Source organism: Acipenser ruthenus, chromosome 3, assembly GCF_902713425.1.
Source record: "Acipenser ruthenus chromosome 3, fAciRut3.2 maternal haplotype, whole genome shotgun sequence".
Classification (NCBI taxonomy): domain Eukaryota; kingdom Metazoa; phylum Chordata; class Actinopteri; order Acipenseriformes; family Acipenseridae; genus Acipenser; species Acipenser ruthenus.
The window spans coordinates 108,286-133,634 of NC_081191.1; the positions used below are offsets into that span (position 1 = coordinate 108,286).

The window sequence follows — 25,349 nt, forward strand, 5'->3', positions numbered from 1 at the left end:
TGACCAAAAGATTAACTAACAGGCCAGAGGTCTTGAGAAAAAATCCTGTCTCGGCTGGATTTTGTATGAACAAAGAAGGGTCAAGCCTAGTTGAATGCAGTTATACTGGCCTATATTTGGATTTAAATCTTAAGAGGGATTCACCAAGGTAATATTATAGCAACTGATAAACAGAGGTAAATTAATTGAAAGATTATCTTATAATGAAACAGGTTCAGTGCTAATTGACACCGTTTATAGTTCATAACAGTTATTTCATAAGATTAATAATATGTTGTAAGTATTTGCTATAATGAGAAAACATATTATTTACAACTGACAAGTATTATTGCTTGTTCACGACTTTGCTGTCTGGAGCAGTATTCGATTTACTTAAATGGGAAAATGTTTTTTTATTCTTTCTATTGAACAATAAGACTTCTAGACATTATGATATCCATTGAAGTATAGAAGTTAAAAGGTGTTGTATTATGTTTTTGTGTTAAGTTTGTAATAATATACGATAATGTACCTTGTTATTAATCCACTATACTATTGTCTAATGATGGTAGATGGATTCCTTATAATGTGGTGATTTGAAACTGCTGCAGTGAAAACAGGGCCTCTCTTCTTATCTAGAAAGAAGGAATGTCCTTGGGTTCCACTTCAGCAGAGCTGCAAGCCTCATAGAGATGGAGTGTTAAGGTTTATGGAGTTAGTGGTTTAGTACTGATAAGTAAATGTCTTGAAATAATATGCACAAATCATGGCTTAATGGACAGGTCATATATCTAATAAAGTGCTTTGCACAGACTCTGACCTTGGAAAAAAAACAAGAGACTGTGGAAACTGCTAGCAGTAACATATTCCCAGAGAGGTACAGGTCAGAGCCTGGTCAGTGCATCTCTTTATGGATACATAATTGTAATTAAAACTATTACCACTTAAACTTAGTGAAACTAAATGACTTGAATATTGTATGAGACAAAGTTTTGTCAAATACTCTGTTAGACAATGGTATATGGAATCAAAACTGACTCATTAACAAAATGATGAAACAATATGAAGTCAAAAGAAACACATACCTTTAATTTAGCATAATATAATCACTTAGAAGATGATGTCACATATTAAGAACATCTCTCATATATAACACATATAAAATTAGTGTTTTGCATGCAGTAGTGTTTTTATATTATATTATAAACCAAGATCCTGGGAACCTTGGTTCACTTAACATTTCAGATAAAGGAGGGGCTCGGAGGAAAGCAAAGAAATGAGATCATAAGAGTTGAAACAAGTGTGAAGTTTTGAATTTATTGAGTACATGACCCCTATTAATTCTGAAAAGTTAGTCCGGATCTTTTGAAAACTATTATTTGTAAAATGGATAAGAACTGTCCCACCTGATTAATGATTGGATTTAATTGAGGCGTCCCATGTATTCCAATGAGACAAAAAACCTATAAAACTCCAGAGTAATTTCAATGGAGTACCACACTCATCCCAGACAGGGCAAGGTGGTCCATCTTTTGCAAACCGACACAATTGAGCTGATTGAATTCACTTTCATTTGCCTGGTGAAGACAGCCATATCCTTTTACGATTTATATTAAAGGGTAAGCATTAAGCAATTATTATTATTTTATCTCACATGTATTGCATGTATTGCGATAAGGGACTCACGCTGTGTTTTAGAAATGAGAGTTTTGTTGAATGTGTTGAAATAGACCATTGGGTACTTTAGGTGACATGCTCTTGGCCTGCTTGTCGGCCTTGATTAACACATATATACATGTATTAAAGTGTTAACGTTGATATCTGTTAAGACACTGGACTGCCCAGTGTGTCTGTCAGCTGGGGATACGACGTAGCCTGTAGCTACTCTATCCAATATTTAACCGTTAATAAACCGAACGAGTACTAATCATACTCCGATTCGTAAAAAACTTTAAATACATGAGTCTGTCAATTTCTTGAGTTCTATATTAGTCATCTGGATATTATTATTATTATTATTATTATTATTATTATTATTATTATTTATTTATTTATTAGCAGACGCCCTTATCCAGGGCGACTTACAATTGTAAGCAAATACATTTCAAGTGTTACAATACGATACAATACAATAAGAGCAAGAAATACAATAACTTTTGTTCAAGCAAAGTACAAGTGTGACAAACCAAAATTCAATAATACAGCAGATAATAGTGATAGTTACATCAGGATATGATTAAATAGTGATAGTTACATCAAGATGTGATTAAATACAAAGTACTACAGGTTAAACACTTGGCAGATTACAGTATTCTGAAGTACAGGATTAGATGCAGTAAAATAGGGGGCAGATAAGAGCAAAATAAAGCACATTTACATGAAGGGTGATAGTGTCCCAGGATACAAACAGAGGAGTTCTACAGGTGCTGTTTGAAGAGGTGAGTCTTAAGGAGGCGCCGGAATGTGGTCAGGGACTGGGCAGTCCTGACATCTGTAGGAAGGTCATTCCACCACTGCGGAGCAAGGGTGGAGAAGGAGCGGGCTCTGGAGGTAGGGGAGCGTAGCGGAGGTAGAGCTAGTCTTCTAGTGCAGGCGGAGCGGAGAGGTCGAGTGGGGGTGTAGGGAGAGATGAGGGTCTGGAGGTAGCTTGGTGCAGTCTGGTCAAGGCATCTGTAGGCTAGTACAAGAGTCTTGAACTGGATGTGAGCAGTGATCGGGAGCCAGTGGAGCGAGCGGAGTAGTGGAGTAGCGTGGGCGAAGCGAGGCAGAGAGAACACCAGGCGGGCAGCAGAGTTCTGGATGAGCTGGAGCGGACGGGTGGCGGACGCAGGGAGGCCAGCCAGGAGGGAGTTGCAGTAGTCTAGGCGGGAGAGTACCAGGGCCTGGACCAGGAGCTGGGTATATACTGCGGGTCCAGAGCACGAACTATATCCCACTAGGAGTAATAACATCTCTGTCCTCCTAACGTCTCCCGAGATAAGAGTGTGTGCTGAGCAATTCAAAAGAGTACGTAAAGGAATCTGAACACGCGGATTTTGTGACACTTAAGAGCCTGCCCTTTGAGAATAACTCATACGTCCATTACGCCTTCTAGTACACGTTATGATGGTTATATTATTTTAAAAACAAACGCAAACAAACAAAAGTGAAAAGGAAGACTCGATAGAAAATGATATTTTCTAATTACTTTTGCAGTTAGCATTATTTGTTTTTATTTCGCGGACATTGTGGTATTAGCACCGATTCTTAACTATCCTTCCTTTAAATAAATAACGATAAATCCAGAGCAGCTTCATAAAGCGCCAGGTTTTAGTCATACACTGCAAGGGCACCTATTCCTGTGTTAAAGAAAAGGGCTAGTAACCAGAAGGTCCCCGGTTCAAATCCCCCCTCAGCCACTGACTCACTGTGTGACCCTGAGCAAGTCACTTAACCTCCTTGTGCTCTGTCTTCCGGGTGAGACGTAATTGTAAGTGACTCTGCAGCTGATGCATAGTTCACACACCCGAGTCTCTGTAAGTCGCCTTGGATAAAGGCGTCTGCTAAATAAACAGATAATAATAATATGATGGACAATGACACTGACAAGGACTCTGATGTACAGCAGATTCATCTTCGTACATTCTGTGAAGCACACTATCTTCCACAGTGAACTTGTGCACAGACTGCACGTCAAAACTGGAATATTCTCAAAGCAGGAACATAATAACCACACAGGGCAGTCAGTCAAAGGAAATATTCTCGCAATAACACGAGCACCGGCCGGGGATATAATGCTATTTTTATTATTGGAAGCGTATATCGTTATAATAATACAACCTATTACAATGCATTTAGTACATCTAGAACAGGGCTTGCTTACTTTTTGAGTTCACTTTTTTAAAACTTCTCTTTTAATTTGTCATGCATTTTTAGCATTGCAGAAATAAGTTAACTGGGAGGGTTCAGCTAGCCGAGGGGAGATACTGCAGTCATTTGTGCAAACACTGACTTCAGCGTTGGTTACTAGCATTTTACACAGTTTCAACCTGTGCCTTGGTCGTCTTTTTACAACGCGACATAAGAAGCAAGCTTATCACAGCAAAACTGAAAAAAGTCTTGATATTTAAAATCAGCTGTTACTAAATAATGAACTCATAGCAGCAGAGTGGGAAGTGAATACGGTGTTTTAAAAACGCAAGACTCGCAATAGAAACTGTGTCAAACACTAGCAACCATATGAATCAGCAGACATCTGAACACAGTTTAGTGAAAGAAGAACGTTAGGTACATGGAGTTTTGCGAGTCAGAGGACAGGACAAAGCTGCTCACATACCTTTACATTAATGAAAGAACTAAAAACCCTGGTGGGAAAGGAAACAGATGTTTTGTAAAGAAAAAATATTTTCACACATGGTTTCTATCAAGGATCACTATATCTTTAATACACAACACTAAGTAGAAAACCGCTATAAAATGAATAACCAAATGTGAAAAAAAAGAGAAAAATCGCTCTGTGCATACAGATTAAACATAGTGAGTGTTCAGAGAAAAGTAAGTAGGGTATTGCATCTGCTTCTGTTACTTCTTACAAAGCATTTTATCTTTCCTGCGTCTCTCACTCCCGGGCCCTGCCAATGATGGCCAGAATGTACAGGAAAATATTGATGATGTCTGTGTAGAGATTGAGGGCAGCAAAGATGTATTCCTCAGGGCTCAGAGCTAGCTGCTTGTTTCCAAGGAGCATCTGGGTGTCCACAGCCAGGAACTGAAATAAGAACAAGTGACGTTTTTACAAGAATTACCACCACTGGATATTATCACGCTTTTATACTTTTTATTAAGGGTGTGTTACGCAGTCAGACATTTAACAAAAGGGTCACAAGATCAAATGACATTGAATAAATACAATCACTGAACAGCGATTGAAAACATGAGCTAACAGAATGCTGCATGTCTTTTGTATACAACAATAAATACAGATTCTGTACAAACAGACTCGGCATTTCAAGGACTACACTTAATATATCACATGCTGTCAGAACTCTCTTAAAAGCATTAATCTGTACAGCATGTACCTGACAACTTGGTTTATTTTAGTTCATTTTTACACCCATTTCAGCAGGTGGTGAGAGACAGGCCTTGTGATACTTATAGGCAATATACTGTATACACATCATCTAATTGAGTGTGGGTTTTCTCTTACAAAAAGTGGTCTTCACACATTACTACACTGAAACGTTGCCAGTCATTGCAGTACAGTGTATATTTTTTGTTTGCAATTTGGCTTTTCCTGTGTGTTCAGTTTGGGGTCCTTATTCAATATTTGTTTTAAAGAGAGGCCCCCATACACAAAACGTTTCAGAACATCAGTCTTAGAAAAACCCATCCAGCCTCATCATAAAAGCAGACAACAAGCACTTACACAAGTGAAGAGAAGGGCTCCCACCGAGGCATAGACAATGTGCAGGATACGGTTCCGGATGAAGATGCACAGAATGGAGAAGAGGATCAGCACAATGAGGCACACGAACAGCACACCTCGACAGGAGGTGAAGTCGTATTTTGACTGCAAGAAAAACAACAAATAAAGATGATCTTTTCAGTGCTGAAATTATACCAGAGAAGCTCCAAGACACCATTACATCCCCAGTCGTAGATACCTGTCCTGTGTAATATATAGACATCCCAGTGCTTAGCATGTATGCTTTCCTGTTGGTACATACTGATGGCAAAGAACAGTGTTCGCGCTGGGCTGCGCCATTGCGCCAATGCCCCCCTGAAATAAAAAATGTCCCGCTGAATTTCTCTTAACGCACCCGTGTGTCCCCCTTCCCAGACCGGGCACAATACCAATAAACAGTATATTAATGCATGTTGTATTAACATGACATGTCTGACGACAGGCTAATCTTTTTTACTTGTTTGTTTACACTTGCGTTTTCATAATTAAACTCCCGTGTTTTTATTCTCCAGTCCAGTAGAATGCGCTCACACCCTCCCTGGTTGCAGGCAGTTTCACAGTAAAGCCTGGACGACAACATCAGCCTTGTTAACAAAATGGCCCGGCGCAAATATAACCTTGTATCCCTGTTACACCCGACCATTACTTCTGGAAGAATAAGTAATCAGCTTCGGCAGTGACTTTTGAAATGCAGGCTATTTATTATATTTGTTAAAAAAATACAGCAAATCCACAAAACCAACAAAATACATATTGTATATTTGACATTTTATTTTTAGTGTTCTGTGTAACATGGGCCATCGTTTAACCTTGAAAAAAAATTAAATCCAGTACCTGAAGCAGATATATACGCATTTATCATATCAACAACATCAACGTGTGTTGTAGAAATAAAGCAACAATAGTTTAGAAAACTGTCCAAAATATTTACTTGGGGGCTAAGAATGAAATGTCAAGAAAAAAAAAGCCATTTTTGACTAAACTTGAAACGGTACTTCAGCGTGGACACCTTGAGCTGTATTAATTAGAGCGGTTTCAAGTACGGTTCTCAAGATCAGTTATGTAGTGTGGACAGGGTGTAAAAATATCCTCTACTCAGTGATATACCAGCATCACTGTGACACATTTTCAAATATTTTCCCCAAAAGTGACAGTGAGTATTTGTGACAGTCTGGCTCGCAGTGGTGAAGTGTGATGACGTCACGGACCAGGAAGTACAGAAACCAAACAGTGGATGGGCGGGTGAAGCTGAATGCAATTGCATTCAGCGTATTTAATAAACAAACAAATGATTTTAACAAAACACAAAACAAAAGGGCACGAGGGCCAAACAAATAAACAAACAAACAAGTAAGTGTCGTGCTGGATAATCCAGCACGTTTTAGCAATTGTTTTTAAATGTTGTTCTTTCTCTCCGCTCCACGTACTCTCCTCTCTACACTCAACCCCGAGTGCAGAGAGCTGCAGGTTTATATACTCTGGCCGAGGGATTAACTAGTTGTTAATTATCTTATTACCCCTCGGCCAGAGTCTGCACGCGTTTGGTAAGGATGCATGACTGTCAGCTAGTTAAATAATCAGTAGCTGATCAGCCATGCATCCTCACGGGGTTTTTAAATATAATAATAAAAGACGCGGCGCTTTTATCCGTGCCTCAAAAAATAACACAAATAGGGGCGGGACACTCCGCCACAGTATTGTAGAGACACCTTGGTTGTATCTACAGCTTTACAGTTTTATTTTTTGTTCTTCAGAAACAAAAGGTCTGTTAACTCTGTTGGCATATTTAAAACAAACAAAAATAAGAAATGGTGGTTGGTTCTGAATCAAACATATTGACCCCCCTTACTGAAGAAAATGTCCCCACAATGACCCTCCGTCTAAGTCCTGGAGCAAACACTGAAAGAACATAGGGTGGGTTGTGTGTTCAAGGCACTGAGCGGCTGTAAAAGACAGCTAACCCTGTTTGCCGAGAGAACATTAAAGATAGCTAACCCTGTTGTAGAAAGAACACTAATCCAGCTTTAGCACTGGAAAAAGGCATGTTCATTTTATTGAAACTACATATTGCTGAAAAATGCATGACACATTGTACAGCTTATTTTAGAGTATTATAACTTTGTAGGTCATCATAACATACTAGCTGTCAGGTCTTCTCTTAGTAAAGGGTTCTTGAATAAGGACAATAATGGTTCATACTTCAGACCCCTGTGCGACAGGTTGGCATCACATCAACCACACTCCTGCGACACGAGTCTTTTTTGGGAAGTTGTACAGCCTTTTCTCATGCGTCAGCGACCTGAAATTGCATCGGGTCGTGTAATGTTGAAAATGTTCAATATTTGCTGCATGATCGGAGTGAAGCTGCACAGCTTTTATAGCTGTCTGCGCCTGAGGTATCGCATTCATCGGCGACAGAAGTATGAACCAACTCTGACCCCTAATGCAACTGGATGCATTGGGAAAGTACAGATTCTAGACTTGTACGGAAATCCAAAATGCCTCAGCAGAAAAAAAAAAAAAAAGTGTTTCAATTTTAAAAGGAAATTAAATGCAGATGGCTACAATAGAGTATGTCTTAATCTTAATGGTGTCTATTTGAGACAAGGAAATGGCCACTTGGTACCAAATTCAACAAATGCATACCTGCAGAGAGAACAGGACCACAGTAAAGCAGACCACAGCAGTGATCCCCACTGCCATTACCACAGAGTCTGTGTCGTAGAAGCTGGCAATCATCCCCACCATGTAGGACATGCTTAGGGTCAGAATAGACTGGAAGAGACAAAAAAAAGGGCTGTGAAATACTGGATGAACACAAGACATCCACCCACATGCACGACATAACAGTAGAATGTTTCGTTAGGGATGTACAACAAGGCCAAACTTAAGCCAATCAACTTCCCTTGGAATGTATCCCTGCTAAATGAAAAGTTCTATAATATGTCAGTCACTTTCTCTGTTCTTATTTTAGAAACAGCATAAACACGACCCATGTCTTCTTGTGTGTTGGTTACATGTGGCTTCTCAATTGTATTGCTGGTTTATAATTCGTTCCAAAACAGCTACCCACATTATTAAATTTCAGACAAAAAGCAGACCGCTCCACTGTAGGAAACGGAATAGTTTTTTTTCTTGGGTAGTTACTTCGGGGCTATTTTAATCAACCTATATTAAACCACAGCTAGTGTTTTTAAAAGCATTTTAGGTGTCAGGGAGCTAGCTGTGTTCAGCTGCCACAAGAACAACTTGCCACACCCCTGCTCTTAGTTATACTGGGAGTCGCTGTAGTTACTCTGGCCAAGTCACAATAAAGGAAAGCTACAGTAATAGAGAAAGTACCGTGAAGACCTACATGGCACCAAACTTAAGGGGACATTTACGGTGCTGATACAGCTACTGTATCCCAAGTGTTTTTCTTGACAGCAAACTTAACCCCCATGTTTTTTTTATTTTATTCATGTTGCTACTAGTTCATACTGCAGTACAAATTGGGGGCCAAGTTTGTCCGGATTGTGTCTTGATTAATGTAGCCACTTTTATATTATATCTTTATAGGACTCACACTTTTCATATATAACCTAACTTGGCCGTTTTTGCACCGTATATGAAAATGTAAGTGACAATTATTTACAGAGACCTTTAAGTGTTCTAGCAGTTTTTTAAATTCCAGATTAACATGATTTTATGTAATATCAACACAGTGCAAAACACGTTTGAAGCTGAAATTGAATAATAGGATTGCCATATTGTTTCCTTCTTTTGAGCTTAAATTTGACACTTAAGAATCAATGATACTATATACAATGGGCTGTTTTCATTGCTTAATTTACCTAGCTTCAATAGCATTACCAGATTATCAGCAAACATCTTTACCAAACAGGAATAAAACGCACAAAAAATAAATCAAAGCCTACCAGGGCAATAAGGTTCCATGGGTGCTTGCGTCTGAAGTCCCCACAGCAGCTGATCACAATGAGAGATACAAAGAAGATTGCGTAGGACACGTAGTAGGTCCAGGGATAATGGTGCACAAACTGCTTCGCTTCATGCACAAACGTGAACACGGCCACAAATGAAAAGGTTACCATGAGCTGCAAAGTCAACACCATGAACACCTGGAACAATGTAAATAATACACACAGTTAAAAACGGTCTCAAGCAAGATATTGTATCAACTACCTTCTGTCAGCTGCATGTGACTTAACCTTGATGCTAACCTACCCCTCAAAACTCATCAATATCTTTGTCAAAACCTGCAATCTTATCTTTCACAAGCTACAACTGATTCTTAACTTGAGTTTACATGTCTACCATTACAAAACCTGCAATCTTATCTTTCACAAGCTGCACAACTGACCTGGAAAACTACAAGGCGGTATGTACTTCACTATGTTAACTTGAGATAAACAGAATCATGCATGAATTTACACTTAAAAGTTCAAATGTTCTCTGACACTGGAGTAAAGACTATCATTTAACCCTTTGCGGTCCATTTATTCAGCGTGTCGGGTCCAATTAATTTTCATTTTAGACGTGCTGTTTAAAAGTATTTTTCACAGTAAAACAGGTTTAAAAGGCACTGCATGTCAACAGGACACTCAGTACTGCATCTCCAGCACCGCCCCACCCCTCGTTCGCTATATTTTTTTACATACCTCGTAATAGTAGTACATACCAAAAAATCCTTTCCTGATCGCTCGTTTTATCACCAAACTCCTCAATAATGCGATCCAAGTCATTATTTTATTACTATAACATCTAAAAAAAGCTCTGCAAATGTCTGTGATATTCTTTGAGCGCTGGATGCAGAAGCAGCTGTCTTGTTTGTTTATCTCCGTGTTATCTATGTGGCGTCGGGTCTATCACTATTCATGAGATACGCCCCTTTTTTTTTCCCGGCTTCTCTCGGCTCCTATGGGTCTCACTCGGCCATTGAATGGTTTTCTCGGCTTTTTCCAGAGAAAAAAACGACTAGAGACCTGTTTTTTACATCTTTTTGATGATGTCGGACAGGGTCCGACATTGGACCGGAAAGGGAAAATTGCAATGTCGGACCAGGTCCGACATAGGACCACAAAGGGTTAATACTAATATTACTGATAGTTTTTAATATAGCAAGTATAGTAAACAAAGTAGTATTGATTACTGTAAATACATCAGTAAACTACACTACATATAATAAAAGATTCTATAGTTAAACTATAGTAAATTATATATTATCAGCTGTAGTTTAATATAGGCACTACAGTAAACACAGTAGTATGTTAATACTATAGTAAACTACTACAGCTGAAGGTGTAGTATAAACTCTAATTACTATAGTGCACAGTATAATAAATACTAGAATGGTAAAACTATAGATTCCGCAAAAATACAATTGTAAATTACTTTGATAAAACTACAGTAAATGTACTAGTTTTACTATAGTATTTTTTTCCTATGCTGGCCAAGAAAGGTGAGTACAAATGTGTATATGTCCCTTTGGTAAAAGTGTGGGGACCCCTGATTTAAAGGATTCCTCCCATGCACACTCACCTTGCGGATAAAAGCCTGCCGAATGATCTTGTCTTCCAAGTTTGAGGGGGTGAAGTCTTCATTGTCGTAGTACGATGGGGGAATGTCTTCCTGGTGGTATCCAGGACTGTTTAGAGGAACTAAATGAAATACAAAGCAGCACAAATCAGAGCAGGGTCTCCTATGCTTTACACCACCACAGTCTACTTGAGATTATCTGAAATTATATTGATGCACCTAAGCCGTGAGCCCAAAGAACATAAAGTATTAAATAATGACATTTCTTCACCTACAAACTACTGTACAGGTTTTCAAAACAAGCCGGCGAGTGGCGTGATCCTCAGTGTAAAACAAAACTTGTATAAAAAAAGTACTGCACTTAAAGCAGCTTCCAGATATTGGTCCACAGTAACTCTCTCGCTTGCTTTGCAGCTTCACAATGGTTCCTCAACTAACATTTTATTTTCTTCCAATAATTTTGTATTTGGCTGTTTTCATCAGTTAAGCACCAGTACTTATTTTTTTATTAGGTCTAAATAGAATCATTTAGCAGCAGCCACAGACGTTTGTTTTATTAATATATTTTTTTTAAACTAAAAAACTTCCAGCGTCAGCTTTTCACTTCTTAGTATGCATTTATTTTTTTAACACAATGTTTTGTCCAGGGTGTGCAGGCTGAGTGTTTGAGTATGCCTGCTAGTTGCAAGCACCAGCCACTTTCATCAACAAACCTACAAAGAAAACTCGACATCAGAACACCCACACCAAGTATGAAGCTGCGGTTAGCCCTACTGAGGGCAATCAGTTAAGTCTTGTCATAACTTTAGATTTTTGTTCCCATATTAAATAATCAAGGGATGTTAATATGAATCGTCGACACGCTGCAGTTTGCAATAAGCTCCCGAAAATGTGGCTGACTTAGTGCTGAGAATGTTGACACTTTTTCATTGTACAAAAACATTCGGTTTGGTATCGTTCAAATTAGAATTTTATGCAAATGTGGTTTCAGTTTGGTTTGGGAAATCCTAACCGTTGCATCCTTATGGCATGGCATTACCAATTCCCATGTTGAGCCCATTTTAACACCAAAATGACCCAGATTAAATTCAAATGGAGTAAATCAAATGTTTTGTGCCACTCACCAGATGGATCATCAGTATGGGAAGGCCCTTTGGGCTGGAATCCTGGCTGATGTGGTCCTTGTTGGTAGGGAGAGGGTCCTTGGGGAAAGGGCATTTGTGGAAAGGGCATCTGGGGAAAGGGCATCTGGGGAAATGGAGGCTGCTGGCCGGGGTAGGGGGGCTGTCCGAAGCCTGGGGCCCCCTGCGGGAAAGCTGGCTGGCCAAAAGCTTCGGGGGCAAACCCGGGGCCCCCATATGTGGGTGTTGGCCCCCCATAAGATGGTGGGGGCTGCCCATAGCCGGGTGGAGGCGCCCCAAAACCACCTGGCTGCTGGAAGCCAAAAACGGAGTTCTGGAGGGGGTTGTTCTCGCCTGGAACCATGTAGCCTTTCTCCTGGGATGACATTAGTCTAGATGCTGCAAACCTTCAGGGTTCCTGATTGGAAAGAACGAAAGGCATAGAAGAAAATGAACTATTGTCAAAAAAAAAAATAGAAATGGAAGGATTTCAAAAAATTAAAGAAAGTGTGTAATGTAATCTAACAGGTATGTCGTACAACATGGAATTGTTTATAACCATGCAGAAAAGGAAATGTAAAGAAATGTAGCAGTGACATGTCCGAAAGCAGTGAAAAGCTTAATTTCTACTCGAAACCCAGGGTTCTCCCCAGCCCTTTTCCCCAGCCCTTTTCCAAAGTGGCTGTCACCGCCTGGCTGAAAAAACCCGATCCGCCCGTTTTGCAGTTGCTACTGTGCCTTTAACAAAAAGGATTGATTGCGTTTCTAGCAGACAAGATCACTTGCGTGTTACTGGGTGAAAAAAAAAAAAATCTTGGAACCACATGACAGCTGTGTTAAGTCTTGACACAACATTTAACCAATCAGAGAGTTGAAGGGACAGGTTTTGTGTGTTAAGCACTTTAAGAGGCTAAAACGTTAAAATGACTGCTAAAATAATAGCAGAGTATTTTCAAAGCAAAAATAATGACAATGAATGCAGGGTTTTCAAAATAAGCCGGCGATTGGCGCAATCCACCGCCTAATACTATATTTGCGCTCACTACTTTATTAAAAATAGTATGATTATTTTCCGGTATTATCATTCAGTCCATTTCTTTGTCATATTATTGTACTGTAAGGTGAAACAAACAAAAAAAAAGTGTATTCCTTTTGTTGTGATATCGTAAAATTATGTACCCAGGTGCTTGTGAGAGATATTGGGGGTTCATGTGTGAAGGCTGTATGGGATATCAGCTGAATACTTGTCAGCTGACATACAAATGCTTAAGTGCTGGATGCTTAATGGATTATTACACTCCGGTTTCATGCAACAGTTATGATGGTGACCAAACTTGTGTGAGCACTGTTGTGTAAAATTAAAAAAAAAAAAAAAAAAAGGTTAAAATGAACAGTTGCATTCAAAAAATGGAGAACAGCAAAAAAAACAAAATGCCCTGAAAACAAAGAAAACAATTTAAATGAAGCAATAAGCAATAAGGAAGTGAAAAGGCTACCATTTTTTTTGGGAACTCCAATAAACCTATATTATCTTTCCCCAGTCAAATCACAGAGTGCCTAAATAAGCATGGTAAATTACCATAATAAAAAACAGCAATAAAAAATGTAGAACATAAAAAAGAGCAACCAGATAGTCAACGAAAGACAACAGATTATTTAAATTATTTGTCGTATTATATATTTAAGGTAAGGCAAGTTTATTTTTCCGTTAAAAGTGCTCCAGGCTATAATGTTCTGCTGCCCGGCTGTACAGAATTCCTGGGGGAAACCCTGAAACCACCTGGAACTTGAGAGAGAGAATCATAGAATACAGCTTCTAAAGATCATGTTTGAAAGCAAGTGGTCTCAAAAATATGGTCATAATCATAGTGAGAATCATAGAAAACAACTAGGTCTATGTATCAACGATAACAGTGTTCCCCAGGTGTAGTATTATTAGCAGGGCACTGGGTCCCTCCCTAACAGGACGGAGCCAGGTTAACAAATACCACTCACAGGTTTTCTCAATCTCCGACTAGAGGATGGTCTCACACATTCACAGGCACAGAGAAAGGTAACTATTTGGAATACAGTGTTTACATGAACTAATATTCCACAAGATTGCTTCATATTGCATAGTTTTTATTCTGAATATGCCATTTACATGACTGGAATGCTAGTTAATAATAACAGAATATTAGCCTCAGGGCTTGAATTTCAGCGTGGGATCGCCGGAACCACACATTTTCCAAGTTGCTCCTGTATATCTGCAACTTTCAGTGTGGGAAAATCCTGCAGAGATATTTTAAGACACCAAACTACTGTATTTTTCACCCAATTTAGAATGCTTGAAATCTCTAAGGAAGTGGGTGTCAGTGACAAAAGCACTATGACTCGCATTCTGAGTAGTTCCGGTTAAAATAAATAAATAAAAAAAGTAGTGATGGATACTTTAAGTGCTGCGAGACTTTATTTTCTCGTACATGATTCTCGGCCGCTATCTTTATGCATTATAGAAACTCAGTACACTGTAGTATAAGTAAACAGTTTTGAGAAAACCGAAGGTTACGCACATATTACTCTGGCATGTAAAAGCCACCTACCTGGTTCACGGATTGTTTAAAAGCAGGGGTCGGCAACCTCAACGTAACCAGGTGGTGAAAAAAAACGGTTTGTGGGCCACCACCAACAAACTGAACCATTTTTAACTCAATCATCAGGTTGTAATACCTACACAATACCAACAAACTTACAGAAACACACTGGGCAAAGCATGGAGTACAATTATACTGGATTTATTTAAAAAATGGAAATCTTTGAACAAAGACATTACCACTATACTACTGCTATCGTCTTTTCAGTCAATATTAAAACCACACAGAATTCACAATGTAAAACCACACAGAATTCAAACAGTGCTTAACACTGAACTGTGCAACAGCAAAGATAAATAACTATTTAAATGGGTTTAATTTACATTTACTAGCTGCCTATTACTTCTGTCTCTCAAAGAAAAGAAACTCCAATGAAAAATAAGTGTGCAAATATTATTTTGAAGGTATGTGGATTCCCACCAAAAGCAGCCATAACACACAAATGCAGGTTTAATCTATTCCCATTTAACATTACATGTGGTTATTAAATTGTACATTTTGCTCCCAGCAAGGGAAAAAAAATTCTCTTAAATTAAAAAACAATTTATTTAATTTGGCCAACTTCACCTCTGTCGTTCCGCTGGCTCAGCACTTTGCATACGGTTACTGCATAATTATTATTATTATTATTTATTTATTAGCAGACGCCCTTATCCAGGGCGACTTACAATTGTTACAAGATATCACATTATTTTTACATACAATTACATTATTTTTTACATACAATTACCCATTTATACAGTTGGGTTTTTACTGGCGCAATCTAGGTAAAGTACCTTGCTCAAGGGTACAGCAGCAGTGTCCCCCACTGGGGATTGAACCCACAACCCTCCGGTCAAGAGTCCAGAGCCCTAACCATTACTCCACACTGCTGCCCACACAATGCATAAGCATTGGTTACGTACTTCCACGTGACGTTGGCTGCGTACCTTGGAACTGTTGCCTAGCAACCACTGACAGACTGCGTGCGGTGTGAGAAAATCACTCCAGCAACAACAACAATAACAACAACAACAGCAGCACAGAAGCTGGCTGCGCAAGTGCTGAGGCGGCAGATCTAATTCATGTTTTTTTTTTTTTTAAATGTAATACATTGATAAAGAAACTCGAGGGGCCGCCACCAAACCTCAAATGGGCCACCATTGGCCCACGGGCCGCCACAACCCCTGTTTAAAAGTACAGACGCAGGGCTTTCCAATGACGTACTCAGTGTGTGTATGCGGTACTCCTAGTCGGAACTACGACTGCCTGAAGTTAAGCCTCTCATCATGTGACACAGTTCACAGCTTAGGTTTCGTCTTGAGTCTATTGCTCCGTCATTGTAGCAGCTAGACTGAAAGGGGCGGTATCATTGGAAAGCAGCTCAGCTTTTTTTACATATCATCTCTACCACATATAGTATGCCTGATCCTGTTGCAACTTACTTAGTATGAAAGGAAATTGTGTGGCCTTCCATTTGATATGTTACATGCATGCAGTATGTAACCCTGTTTTGTTAAGCACACTCTAAAACACAGTTCCAGCACACACAGAGTTAATCACGTGCATGCAACGTGCAGGGAACAGGTGACCTAACTGAAAAAAAGTAAATGTATCTTTTTAGAGACACTAGAGAGAAGCTTCTAGAAAAATTGACAAAAAAAGACAGGAAGGAAATTGCAAGCAACAGAGCAAGTCGTTAGAGCAATATATAGTGCTTTTATTTTTTTTAGAAATAAATAAATAAAAAGCAAGCAGAGTGTAAGCAATAGAAAATACATTTTACTTATTTTTGGGAAATAGAGAAAGAAATCTCAAGCAACAGCAAGTTGTTAGGATTTATTTTGCAAACAAATTATAATATAAATATATATATATATATATATATATATATATATATATATATATATATATATATATATATATATATATATATATAAATAGTTTAAAGGAATCCTTGAACTTTAGGAAAAGAGCTGAAGAACTTCAACGCTTTAGGGACTGAGATCTGTGATTTTCTGGTGAGTTATAATATATTAAAAATAACTAAGAAAAACTGTATTTTTGTTTATTATTGTTCTGCAATACTGTATAAAACCAACCAGAATTTATTTGTGTTATGTGCTTTTGAACAGTAACGGTAAACAGAATGTGTACTATGATATATTTCATTTTTGTATTATTTTAAATGCAATCCTTATGTGTGTTTTGGTTAAATTGAAAGAAAGTGAAGCTTACGATTCTGACAGATAGTAAGGAAGAAAAAAAACCCTGTAAATTAAATGTAAACACATTGAAATTGTGCTTATAAAGAGATGCTGTAGAAATCATTTAAGTTGAAAGAAAGATCAATATAACTACGCAGTTGCAAAAGAAATTAAAACAAAGGCAGAGGAATACAGAATTTGTGAAATGCTGTATATTTTTATTTCTGTTTTAGACAAAAGGTTTATATAAACGCACATTTCTTTTTTGTTGATAGTATACTGGAAAATTAAACTGAAAGAAAAATACACTATGAATAATCTGCAATGTTAAAAGAAAAAAAAAACGATTGTTTAACTGTATATCGAGTGAAAATTATTTAGATCTGCATAATGATGTGTGTTCCAATATGCAGGTTGGTTTTTTTTTTGGGAAACTTTTCTTTGACCAAGAAGCCATCACCATTCCTTCTTACCAGGACTGATGACATCGTAACAGCTATTCAGCAGCAACGTTATCCACAGCTGTGAACCAACTCTCTGCAACGACTACATTTCCATTTTTTTGTTGGCCTAAGGATTGAACTGAGTGGTAGGACAAACTAACTGGGTAGATAAATGAATGGACAGTGAACTGTGGATTGTGCTTATTTGTGCTGTATTAATTGGTGATGTGCATGATGATTTAATGTTGTTATTGTTTTTATTTTCTTTAAGAAAAAAGATAAGTCATATGCAAGAACAGTACTTACACTTGTTGTCAAATTATTTCTTTAGATTACCGGTATGTTACTACTGTGCAAATCAATGAAACCAGTCTCCCAACGAACCTACCGGTAACCTGGAAGTATTATTCACTAAAGTAGGGTTACAAGTACAAACTATCTAGTAGTTAAACATACATCAATGAAAACAGTGAAAAACAGGCAGAAATAGGGCTGAGTAAAGAGTTAAAAAAAAAAAAGTGGCGCTGGTTAAAAAGAAAAGCACCTTTTTCTTCTGCTGCAAAAACTGTGTGGTGTGGCGCTGTCTACTGCACGTCAAAAAAAAAACAAAAAAAAAACACAATGCAAAGTGCTGGTGTGTCCAGGCCCTTTAGGGTGCTGAAAGACACGGTGCAAACATAAATACACAGTATAAAAATGTAGGCATTAATGAAAGGGTTAACTCTGCGTTTGCTTTCACTTTGAAACTTGTTGCTCTTACGCACTCACCAGCTGTATAGTTGGCTCATAGATCTGAGTGCCTCTCATGGCGACACGTTCTGACAAAATTAAGCTACAACAGTATTACACTGAAAGTCTTAAATAGAGTGTATACAATCTACGTTAATAAACCGTATGTGTAACCTGTACACCAAAGTGATTTTCCGTTTAAACATTTCTCTTTTCCATTTGAAGTAGTTTCCATGTTTTTCCATTTCATACACCTATAACTTGATATTTATGTACTGGACTTATACTTTCAAGCTACGTTGTTCAAGTAAATGCCAATACATTTATTTTTATTTATTTTAATCAAGCAACAGTTAACAATTTTAAAAAAATATTAAAAACGAAAGGAAAAAAATACAACTTACTGTTGAAATAGATTTCATGTTTACAGAAAATGCAACAGAAACAAACTTCTGAAAACCGTAAAATCAACAGTGTTTGAAATTGCAGTTCTCGCAAGTGCATTTTTAAAAATGCATTACCTCTCACACCCAGCTTCGATAACAATGTACCTTCATTTAAAACTAGAGTTGCCAGCAACTTTACGGCTTCCAGGACCAGTAACAGTACCAGTACCAAACACTTTAGCAAATAGTGCAGAATGCCAATAACAGTACTAAACACCGTATCAAATAGCGCAGAACGGCATTTTTACATAGTAACCATGACCCTATTTGCACTCTATTATGAGTTAAGGCAGTTTTACATTTGACCTTTAGGAGAGGTCAAAGGTCACGGGCAATGATATTTTTTGATAGAGCATACATGGATTGCTATATATGTTCCATAGTAACCATGGTCCTATCTGCACTCTAAGGAGTTATTAGCCAATTTTGTATCTTGATGATGTCATCCAACATGGCCACCATGTTTTTTTATTGTAGGAACTTCCATTTAAACACCCTTTAAAGACAACCACACTACGATCATATGTGCTATTGGGTTTGCTTCAATCGTACTAGCGGTTTGGGAGAAGATCTTTGTAGGTTGTGATTATGACGTCTGTATTGTGCGATCAGCTTCTTACGAACACCACTTAATCTTGGACTATCCCTCAACAACTATACCAATTTTCAGCACTTCGAAAGACACATTTTTACATTTACGCAAAATGTTTTTTTCCAAACCAATATGGCGGCCACACCATGTGACTTACGACAAATTCTTTGGCATTTTCCATCTTCCCACAAGCATCTACCAACCTACCGAATCTGGTGAGTTTTCGAGCAACTGTAGGAAAGAAAAATAATAAGAATAATCCCAGCAATAACAATAGGCTTCCCAGCCCATGGCCTGGAAGCCTAATAAAACATCTGGAGCACTGGCATCAATACCCATGGCTCGCTTCAATTCCATAGCCTTGCATGGCTCACTTCAATTCCATAGCCTTGCATGGCTCACTTCAATTCCATAGCCCTGCATGGCTCACTTCAATTCCATATAATTAGTTTTGAAGGCTGAAATACATTGTTCCCTGAAACTCTATCCCAATAGCCAACTTAAGTAAAAGCAAACTGCAAAAAAGTGAAGTGAAATAAATGAGCCCTTTCCCTGCTACAGCTGCAAACAGCAAGTGTGTGTGTCTACCAGCAATCTCTTTGGTAGCGGAGACTCACCCCACACATTCGAGTACGGCTATCTGCGGTGCTCTCTGCCTGAGCACAATGAGACAGGTGCAGCAGAGCTGCTGTGAAAGTCACATGGTTTCCAGTTGCTGTGCAGCTCTCATGACATCGACTAATAGGCCAGACTTACTGAGGAAGAGCATTAACATGTCAGTCTGCAGATTACAGTTACCTAATTATCCCTTCTGCCCTAAATATCTACAAGTGGGTTACAGTACCAATCTCCCAACACTGCAACAAGCTAGCTACATGGTTCTAGCAGTTGGTTCCTGACAAGAACTGGGCCAGTATTTATCATGCATAAACACATTTAATCCAAAAGCATGTGATTTATCAACACAGAAAGTTGAGTGACAATTGTATTAGATTCACGGACACACTGCAAGGCAAGGTAGCTCCCTCTCAGCTTTTTAGATTCTGAGAAACTTGCCGTTTTGACTTAGAAAGGGTAAATTATCAGTGACAAACCTGCCACGCATTACCCCTTTTAATATATAATTTTTGTTGCATTATACAATTTTGAAACAATATTCCAACACAAGTATCTCAACAATTTAACAATTTGCTTTAAATTTAAACAAGACATTTATAGTGGCTATGCCTCTGATTTTGAATCCTCCTCTGATCCTATGCAGCCCTGTCAGTTGTTATCATAGATACAGAATGCATGCTTAACTGGTGGCCTGCATAAAATTGCTTTATACGACTGTATAAAACACTGGCATCTGCACTGCCTTCAACTGGAACCATCTTTAGGGTTACTAATTGTTCCTTTCTTGGGAATACCAAATTCAGTTTTTCAAAAATGGCCAATTACATTTGTTACCATTTTTTATCAATGTATTAATAATTAAATATGGCATTTGAACATAAATATAATGTTGGTAGTTTTATTTATTTATTTTTTTCAAATCATATATTTGTTGCTGTAATAAGTAAAGCACCTGAAGACACTTCAAACCTGCCATAATGTTTATAGACATCACTTGGCTCATTGCTGGCATTAAAATTAGCAGGAAAATCTAAGAATTATATTACAACATTTCAGAAAATCGAATGTCCAGCACAGTTGTGAGAATCACATTAACAGTCTTCCACTAACACAGTTCAGTCTACAATAAAAATGTGTTTTGAAAAGACCTGTTTAGCTTATTGCTGGCATTTACAATAACAGTAAAAAAATATGAAACAGTTTAGGAATCCTATGTATAGTACTTCACAAATTTAGTTTAGCGTTTTACTGGCATTATAATAATAATCAGGATAAATTATGAAACACTGATAAAGGCGTGTTGAGTGACTCGCTGCTCTGAAACAGGCGCACTACTATGTATTACCCGATTGTAACTTCAATAGTGCCCCTTTTAATGTAAACGCATAATTAATCCTCTAAGTTGTTTCCTTCCTAATTCTGCAGTGTTATTTGCAAGATTTAAAGAGGCGTGTCTCCAGACAGAATGTCTTTATGGAACCAACACTGTGTAGTGTAGTGACTACATCCTTTACACAGTAAAGTGATCAATTTCCTTTGAGGATTGTATAGCTAGGAAATTTGTTTTGAGCTCATTTCTTTGTCGTCAGAAAATATAATTCAATTAAGAAACAGCCATGGTTTAAAATTGCTAATTATAGCTTCATTAAAAGGCAGGTAGTGTGGAAATAAATAAACTAAACAATAATGAAATACACAATTAATTGAGCTTACTTCAGGAAAGCTGTGCCTTGAGCGCAGTATCTTAGGTCTTAGTTTTTCAGCATAGAAGAATGCAGTGCTTTGCCATTGTATAATCAATTTCAATAGAAGACTACCTAGTAAAAGGATTGACTTTTAATGAGTAAAACTACTAACAGTGTGTATCCGTCATGCAAGTACACATTTACAGACATCAGTATCCTGAAAATGTAAACCACCATGACCTACAGTGCATCCAACAGGTCTGACATACTGACTGATACCTTTATTATATACCCCAAGATTGTACAAGCTGCTTGCCATGGTCAGTCTCAGCTAAACATACAGGGAGACACTGTACAATGATGAACAAGCTCCAATACTTCACTTTCACCAATTCAAAGTGAAGGTAACCGAGGTGCACCGTCCTGGTGTGATTAACAACTAATTAATCACACAGTGACTCATAATGCGTGGTTCAAGCTTCTCTGTTAAAAGCAGAACCGCACAATCCCATTACCTGGACGGAGTGCTGCATTGCAAGTGGTTACATTTTTACAGCACAGGTATATAAATGAAAAAAAGATTTTCACACAGTTGTTTGTGATGTGATCATTTAGTCTGAGGTCTGTCTGTCATACAGAACTCTGGCAGAGCCGGGGCATGAGGCTGGAGACTCATTACAAACTGGCGTGTGGGGGGCCTCCTTGAAACATAATTCATGTCAGAATGAACTCACTTTTTTTCTTAAAATCAGATGATTAATTGCTTTAGTTTTAGTCACGCTTTTTTTCCCCATGTATTATTTATTTATTTTTCACAAAGGTGTTCAGAAAAAGAATGGTTTGTTTTTGATACCAGCTGACAGACCTGCCAGCCATGTTGTCTGAACGACCATGTCAACAGTATTCATTCCAGTACAGAACAAGGAGGGATCTTCCTAAAAGCAGTAACACAGCGATGGGCACTTCTCTGTTTTACCGTCAACGTTTTCATCAGAGAAGTCTTTATTTAACACATATTTCATATAATCACACTGTTGAGTACTTCACAGTACTAGTGACATGATGTCGAATTGTTTGTATTCAACCTTTTCATTCACATTGCGGAAAAGTATTTCATCTCAAACCTTCCTGTTTTTTACCCGATGTAGTCTACGCAACCAGCCATGTCTGTTGTACAAACAATATACAATGGATTTTAAAATAATATTTTATTGTATTAAATGACATCGTTCCTACAACGGTTGTTTTTAACCCGAAACGCGCATTTACTTTATTCTCGTATTCGTATCCGTGTAATAATTGCTCTGCGGTCTCCAGTATTATTATATAATTCTGTTAGAAATATAAGGATGATTAACTATATCGCCGCCATGACTGTGTGCGGCCAGACTGCTCAGCGCAGTACGAAATACAATAATAATAATAATAATAATAATATGCCTTACCTTCTTATTATCGTTGTTTTGTGTCCAGGTGTACGTTATATCCCCGCTGTAACGGTTTTGTTTATTTTAAATTATTATTATTATTTTCTTCTCCTCACTAATCCTGTTTGTTGTCCTCAGCCTTCCCTGCTCGAGCTCGTCCTGAAACGAGTAGATAGTCGGTCGCCGCGATCACGTGACACCATCTCCACCCCAGACTAGCACTCTGCGGGGGCGGTCCGTAGAGAAACCCTCGATCAAACATGAATGTGCTTGTTTCTAATTCAGCGGACTTTAGTCCTTGCTATTAATTGAAACACAAAACGTCAACGAATCCTAATATTACAAATCCAGTTTCCACTGAGACAAAATAGCGTAGCACTGATGATAATGTGACGTCATTTTTTTTTTTTTTAAACCAGCATAAACACAATCTGACGCCAAGGGTTTAATTCAGAAAGCATGAACACAATCTGACTGGGAAGGGGTATTATTATTATTATTATTATTATTATTATTACTATTATTATTATTATTATTATTTAAAAACCTTTAACATAAATGGCAAAATCATAGACGAAGAAAAAAAAATAGCAAATATATTAAAGGTTTTTACAAAGGAGGACACGGACAACATGCCCCACATGTCGACCTGTTCCTGAACAGTTTCAAATAGCTTTAGCATAACAGAGGCAGAAGTGTTAAAAGAACTAGGAGCTCTTAAAATAAACAAATCCCCTCGGCTGGATGAGATCCTCCCAATAGTACTCAAAGAAATGAAAGGTTATTTACAGACTGCTAACCAAGATCATGCAACAGTCTCTTGACACGAGTTGTACCAACAGACTGGGGAATTGCAAACGTAATACCTATCCACAAAAAGGGAGACAAAACCGAACCAGGTAACTACAGACCAATAAGCCTGACTTCTATTATATGTAAACTTATGTAAAATATAATAAGATCCAAAATGGAAAATTACCTATATGGTAACAGTATCCTGGGAGACAGTCAGCATGGTTTTAGGAAAGGGAGATCATGTCTAACCAACCTGCTTAATTTTTTTGAAGATGCAACATCGACAATGGATAATTGCAAAGCATACGACATGGTTTATTTAGATTTCCAGAAAGCAAACTTTTGACAAAGTTCCGCATTAAAAGATTAATTCTCAAACTGAACGCAGTAGGGATTCAAGGAAATGCATGCACATTGATTAGGGAGTGGTTAACATGTAGAAAACAGAAAGTACTGATTAGAGGAGAAACCTCAAAATGGAGCGAGGTAACCAGTGGAGCACCACAGGGATCATCAGTGTTAGGTCCTCTTCTATTCCTAATCTACATTAATGATTTAGATTCTGGTATAGTAAGCAAACTTGTTAAATTTGCGGACGACACAAAAATAGGAGGAGTGGCAAAACACTGTTGAAGCAGCAAAGGTCATTGAAAATGATCTAGACAGCATTCAGAACTGGGCAGACACATGTGTAACAGATGTGCAATGGATGTATTGTTTATTTTTTTGAATGTAATAAGATTGAGTTTTATTCTGTGATTTTTATCATTTTTACTGTTGCACTGTCCCTTTAAACCCCAGGGAGACTAATGGTCTCCATAGTAATTGCAGTGCTAATTCGTAATGGGGCCAGCTGTATAAAAACACGTGTGGTTAATCAGCCAAGTAGCGACCCGGTTTGAGAGATTTGTGACCTTAGAGCACCGGTCGGGGAACTACTGTTTGGTAAGGATTGTAACTTTTTAAATGTTATACTGAGGCGCTGTGAATTGGCTGAAGCGCTAGAAGTTAATGGTAAACTACTACTATTCATATTTAATATTATTATTATTATTATTTATTTCTTAGCGACTTACAATTGTTACAAGATATCACATTATTTTTACATACAATTACATTATCTTTTACATACAATTACCCATTTATACAGTTGGGTTTTTACTGGAGCAATCTAGGTAAAGTACCTTGCTCAAGGGTACAGCAGTAGTGTCCCCCAGCTGGGATTGAACCCACGACCCTCCGATCAAGAGTCTAGAGCCCTAACCACTACTTCACACCGCTTCCCTGAAAAATGTAACTGTAACAGAGAAAATCCCTGGGGTCACAAATGGAGATTAGATAAAAGGGGCATTCAGAACAGAAAATAGGAGGCACTTTTTTACACAGAGAATTGTGAGGGTCTGGAACCAACTCCCCAGTAATGTTGTTGAAGCTGACACCCTGGGATCCTTCAAGAAGCTCTTGATGAGATTCTGGGATCAATAAGCTACTAACAACCAAACGAGCAAGATGGGCCGAATGGCCTCCTCTCGTTTGTAAACTTTCTTATGTTCTTATGTTAGGGAGTTCTATCGTAACTTTAAAAGATTAATCAATATATAATGAAATGTTACATACATGGTATACATGTATAATAACTAAGAACTACAAACACAAATGGCATTTCACATGTATTTATTCATAGCCCTCAATCGTACTACATGTCAACATGAAATAA

The 25,349-nt window shown here is 38.0% G+C and overlaps 1 protein-coding gene across 1 annotated transcript; it reads right to left on the reverse strand.

Moving 5' to 3' along the window:
- Nucleotides 1-1,042: 1,042 nt before the first annotated feature.
- On the reverse strand, nt 1,043-23,103 carry LOC117435472 (protein lifeguard 1-like). The gene is made up of 7 exons (XM_034058656.3): nt 22,856-23,103; nt 12,082-12,496; nt 10,961-11,079; nt 9,340-9,540; nt 8,069-8,197; nt 5,384-5,527; nt 1,043-4,726 (listed from the first exon to the last, which is right to left on the reverse strand). The coding sequence occupies exons 2-7, from the start codon at nt 12,464-12,466 to the stop codon at nt 4,577-4,579; spliced, it is 1,128 nt and encodes a 375-aa protein (XP_033914547.1). The 5' UTR covers nt 12,467-12,496; nt 22,856-23,103; the 3' UTR covers nt 1,043-4,576.
- Between the last annotated feature and the right edge of the window lie 2,246 nt (nt 23,104-25,349).